Source organism: Etheostoma spectabile, chromosome 12 (genome assembly GCF_008692095.1).
Source record: "Etheostoma spectabile isolate EspeVRDwgs_2016 chromosome 12, UIUC_Espe_1.0, whole genome shotgun sequence".
NCBI lineage: Eukaryota > Metazoa > Chordata > Actinopteri > Perciformes > Percidae > Etheostoma > Etheostoma spectabile.
The window spans coordinates 30,501,286-30,507,401 of NC_045744.1; the positions used below are offsets into that span (position 1 = coordinate 30,501,286).

General features: G+C 38.9%; 1 protein-coding gene across 1 annotated transcript in view; it reads right to left on the reverse strand.

Moving 5' to 3' along the window:
• LOC116699831 (potassium voltage-gated channel subfamily H member 6) overlaps positions 1–6,116 on the reverse strand; it is a 142,747-nt gene that overhangs the window by 58,663 nt on the left and 77,968 nt on the right. The window contains exon 9 of the mRNA XM_032532621.1: positions 293–431. Within this exon, the coding sequence (XP_032388512.1) occupies positions 293–431 (139 nt within the window). The remainder of the gene's footprint in view (positions 1–292; positions 432–6,116) is intronic.

The following is a 6,116-nucleotide window of genomic DNA, read 5'->3' on the forward strand; positions in this document are numbered from 1 at the left end:
ACATGGAAATCCTGGAGATTTCTTAGAGGGTATACTGCCCATACCTGAATATCACCTAGACTACACCACTGAATGAGGATCCATAAAAACAAGTTTGTGAAAAAATCTATGAGAGCACTACTTAATCTGCATCAACAGCAGACAGAACTCTGATCAGCACCTTGAAGACTTACTAATATTTGCTGTAAATGAATAATATATGCTCTAAATGAGCCACTGAATTGGTCAATTAGTCATTCACACACAGATCAAGGTAGGTCAGTTAGTCAGGCAGTTAATCAGATCAGTTCACCTCATCATTGGAGTTGACATATGTAGTCCTGAAGTTGATGATGATGTCAACAATGAACATGATGTCCACTATAAGATCCACAACATTAAGGGGTGAACAGGAGTAACCACAAGTCTGCATGGCTGCCTCCTCCTGGTCACTACAGGGAAATAGTAAGTAAGCAAGTAAGTTAAATGTATTTATATAGAGTTTTTTCCTATACAAATCACAAATTGCTTTACATAAAACATACAATATAATACATATTAAAACAATAAGCAACATATTAAAATTACATATTGGACCTTATGAAGCGTGCTGATAAATAAGGTTCCAGTAGGTCAGCCACATATGCACCGTGCAAAGTTCTCTATGTGAGAGTTAGAATATTAAACTAAATCCTATATTTGACAGGGAGCAACTTAAGGACAGGGGTGATGTGAAACCGTCAAGTTGACATTATGAGTAGACTTGTGGCAGCGCTTTGAATAGCCTGAAAGTGATCAACAGCAGACATACTGAGTGCAGAGAGTTGCAGTGTTCAATGCTTGAAGCGATACAGTAAATGCATGTGTGAGCATCAATTCAGCAGTAAAAAAAACAGATCTCAGTTTGCTAATATTGTTCAGACAGGAAAAAACAAGATCTAAAGGCTATTTCACAAAACAAAGATAAGGGATTAAGCCGGGATTTCCCAGTTATCCTGGCTCAATTTAGCCTTATCTCAGTTTCACAAAAGCAGAATCACCTATTCTTTACAGCTAGCCTGCTCCTGACCCGCCAGGATTTATTAATCCTGGAGCCTTTTCTGTTGGGTTTACCTTATTGATATCAGCCCCCATACTTATTCAAGTCACAACTTTAAATAAGTTGTGACCATTATCTTTTTATTATTATTCATGTTATATGTTACTGTTATATCACTGTATGAATACTGCTGTTCATACTGTGATTAGAAGTTTGATGAAAATATTATGGCTGTTGTTCAGATAATTAGAAAAGGCTGATAAAGTTGCCAAAATGAAGTCAGTTACTAAAGGCAATATATAAAGTGATGTACAGTACATGTGTGTTTCCATAGTGGACCTTTGCACCTTGAAATATTTTAGTTGATTAATTTTTTTGTATTCAATAAATTGGTATTCTTTGCACACAATTTGGGATGTCCAGTAAACTGAGACTACAATTTGGGAGGATTGTATTATTTCAAGAACATACCCTAACTTTACAATCCTGCCAAATTATAGTCTTAGTTCACTGAACCAATAACTATATAGTGTGGACTAGTGTACCTTATAACAGGGAGAGGACACCCCACTGGTTTTTGACCTTATATTTTGCTGGGTGAAAATAACTGATAAATTTCACATTCACAATATTACATTCATGTTTATAGTGTGCATGGAATTCATCACTTAATTATCTTTATAGTTTCTAGATTTTAGAACCCAATTTCTTCATTTGTCCATGCATACGAGAGAGCAAAGCATATAATATGTAAAGAAGGAAACTCGGCCTGATAGTCTTAAAATATACGGTACATTTACGATCTACTGCTCTTAACTGAAACCATTTAATGAGTCACTTGAGTCAAACAAAAAAGAACAGTTGTACACTTTGCATTAAAAGCGAGCAGTGGAAGTTAATAGCGTTGTAGAAGATTGATCTTCATGGTAAATTTCCTGAGTAACATTATCTTCTACTCAGTCCTAAGGCAAAGAAACTGTTAATTTGTGCAATTTATTAGTAGCCTAATCCTCGAATGGTATGATTATGATGGCTTCAATTCAGAGCAGTGGCCAGTAAATGTCTATTTTTAGGCCGCTTACACATTCAGGCGGTCCGCGATCGTCTGCCACGTGTGTTTCACATTATCACACATTATAATGTGTTTCACATTATCACACTTTAAGAAGCTGCTGCTGCTCACTCTGTATAACGTATGTACAATGCGTATTCTCCATTTTAGCATCAGTTAATCTGTTATCAACCTCGTTAAGGAAAGCAGTGAACGTGGATAAGAATTACTTCTGACACTTAGGTCCTCCTCAGCTTGGCTTGGCCTTCGTGAAACGCAACAAGCCAGCTGCCAACTTTTTGACAGGTTGTTAGAAAAATTACGTTACACACTGTACATACTTTTTGTCTGATCAGTTTTGAAACTGTTTGCATTACGACAAGACACTGTCTTGTCCTTGTCTGGAGCATGATGTGACGCTGGGAAGAGAACAGGCGCCCCTGGACTGTGAGAAACTGACAATATTGACGCTTTATTGTGACTATAGAGGTTTATCTCATTCTACATTGTATTACAAGAGCTGTTGTAGAAGGATTTTTTGACAGTCATTTTTCTCTGTACTGATAGTGTAGGTACTGTAAAACTGATTCTACTTGCAAGTAAACCTAACTTTAATATAACTTCAGTTGTACGTGTCTATTCTTGATAATGAAATTATTGTAACACAGGTTCAAATTGTTTCACTTTACTTGAGGTTAAGGAAAAATATTCATGACACAATTATAATGCTTTTGTGACAGCCAATGTAAAAAAACAATCTCCTCATGACAACAGTGTTGGGAAGCATACTTTCAAAACGTATACTGTTACAGAATACATGCCCAAAAATGTAATCTATTACATTACTCAATCTGAGTAATGTATTCTGAATACTTGGATTCAGAATACCGTGGCCGAGGCTGCCGGTGCCACCTGCTCATCAGATAAACACTCACACACATTCACATTCCAATGCGCAGCACCGGGGGCAACTCGGGGTTCAGTGTCTTGCCCAAGGACACTTCGACGTGGGACTGCAGGGCCAGGGATCGAACCACCAACCTTCCGATTGGCAGGCAACCGCTCTACCACTGAGCAACAGCCGCCCCTAAATGTGGGCACGCGGCCATCACATCTTGCTCACTAAACATACCTATTTTGGTGTGTTCTTCTGTTCCAACTGGCTGAATGTGTACACAAACTGGCAGATAGATTTTTGTATTTGTAGTCCCAAACTGCAAAAAACTAATCACAGTCTTGCTACGCCGGGCTAATTTTAGCTAACATTAGCTAGCATGTCAAACGGGGCTAGTCAGTCTGTCAACGACTCTGGGGCTAGTAAACCAGCGCATGGGAGAATGTAAAGTTGTACGTCAACTAGCAAGCAGAGGTTGCACTGCACAGTTACATTTTCTTCTCCCTGTTCTTTCTATAATGTGAAATACTGTTTGAATTTCCAAGATAGAAACACATTCCTGCCCTGGCTCTGTTGTTGCGGTTCCATCTCTACCTCTTTCAGTGATCACACAAAAAGCTCTTTTTTTCATTTCCATATTGAGGCTTCTGGGAAATGCATGGAGTTGTATTTGTTTAGATATTGAATAAACTTGTGAAACAGAGACTTATCATCATGTAATTAATTGATTTTAACAATGTAACTGTAATCTAAAAACCACCTATTTAAATTGTAACTGAATACAGTTAAACATAATTTGTGTTCGGAATTCGTAACGCCGGTACATGTATTCCGTTATTACTCAACACTGCATGATGACAGTTTAATGCAATGTTAACACATACAGCTAAATAGTTTATTAAAGTTTGATAAGTTGTCATTACATGTTATATTATTATTATTAATATTATTATTTATGTTTGTCATGACAACTTGACATTAATCTAGACAACAAAGACATCTTTGACAATGCAAACTTTGCATTAAAAGTGTCATAATTTTTTTTGCCAAGCAGTCTTCTTCCCTTTGCCACCAAAGGCTGAAACTACATCACAGGCAGTGAATGCATGAAAGAAAAGAATACCACTGCTCTTCTCCCTTCCAATACATTGATAGAGGTCATGATCCATCCAGATTCTTCCTTGGCCAAAGCAAGCCACATTGTTGCAGACCAATGTCCCGAAGAACTGGTAGCCCACTGACTGCTATACAAAACGCTGTCACTGGCTTTGACCATAAGGTTTTTGCTGCCATTTTTGGCATGGACAAAGATCCTAGTGTCAGCTTCCTCATGACTACGGTACATGGACTTACATCATCTAGGTTGATGGAGTGGTTGCTGACAGCTTTATCCTCTTTGGTCACTATAACCACATTTGGTGTTAAGTTTCTGCAATTCTGTCGCGAGGAAGTGAACAGCTCAGTTTTATTGTCATCCTCACTGAGAATGTTCGCCATTTCTTGGGTATTTTGCCATTGCTGCACTTGGCGTCTGGCTTCATGTCCTTTTTGACCTAGTGTCTGCCTTCAACTGGATTGTTGGTAGATGTCAAGCCTATGTCTGTTCTTTTGCATTTCACAGAGTGTGCCTCTACAGTGGGGCTCGAAAGTTTGGGCACCCCAGGTAAATATTTGTATAAATGTGCATAAAGAAGCCAAGAAAAGATGGAAAAATCAAATGACAGATTAGCCATTCGTATAATATGTCATAAAAAGTTAGATTTTATTTCATCATTTACACTTTCAAAATAACAGAAAACAACAATGGCGTCTGCAAAAGTTTGAGCACCCTGCAGAGTTTATTGCACCATGCGTTTTTATAGCTGAGACCTGACAGTGTCATGGATTGTTCTCAATCATCGTCTGGAAAGACCAGGTGATGTCAATCTTAAGGTTTTAAATGCCCAGACTCATCTGACCCCTCCCCCAACAATCAACACCATGGCTTCTTCTAAGTAGTTGTCTAGAAAACTGAAACTGAAAATAGTTGACACACTCAAAGCAGGAGAAGGCTAGAAGAAGATAGCAAAGCGTTTTCAGATGCCAATATCCTCTGTTTGGAATGTAATTAAGAAATGGCCGTCATCAGGAACAGTGGAAGTTGAAACAAGATCTGGAAGACCAAGAAAAATATCAGACAGAACCACTCGCAGGATTGTGAGAAAAGCAATTCCAAACCCACGTTGGACTATGCGATCCATCCAGAAAGACCTGAAGAGTTGGTACACCATTCCACTATAAAGAGATACTCGCACAAATATGGTCTTCATGGAAGAGTCATCAGAAGAAAATGTCTTCTACGTCCTCACCACAAAAATCAGTGTTGGAAGAAGGAAAATGAACATATAGACAAGCTTGATGCATAGTGGGACCAAGTTCTGGTCAAAGTTAAGGTTAAAGTCGAACCTTTTGGCTGGAATGAGCAAAGGTACGTTTGGAGAAGAAAGGGCTCCGAATTTAATGAAAAGAACCTCTGTCCAGTTGTTAAGCAGGGGGGGGGGGGGTGTATTGCAGCACATTGTTGCCATCTGTGAAAAAGCTGAAGTTAAAGAGAGGATAACTTCTACAAATGGATAATGATCCTACTAAACGCACCTCAAAATCCACAGAGGATTACATCAAGAGGCATAAACTGAAGGTTTTGCCATGGCCTTCACAATCTGCTGACCTCAACATAATGTAAATCTATGGATAGACCTTAAAGTAGCAGTGCGTGACAGACAGTCCAGAAAGAGACTCTTGGCTGGCTACAAGAAGCGTTTCCAAGCTGTGATACTTGCCAAAGGGGGGGCGTGGAGCTTCCCACCATCACTCAAGGCAGCAGGGAATGGCAGATTTTCATGTCTAAAGAGCTCCTTCAGATCACACTCTCTGTTCTTGCATGAGATGAACAGTTTGGAGAAGAGCTGGCAATCCTCCTTCAGCACCTTTTTCTTCAAAGAATTGACAGAGGCACGTTCCGTGGAAGATTCCTGCAGTTTTTTCTTGATTGGGGGGCTTTTTTTCATAAGTTTAGGTTCTTCTTCTTCAAGTCCTCTCCAAATCAATATGAGGACTTTAACTATTGATGTTTATGATGTTGAATATGGTCTCATTGTAATTCTTGACCATCA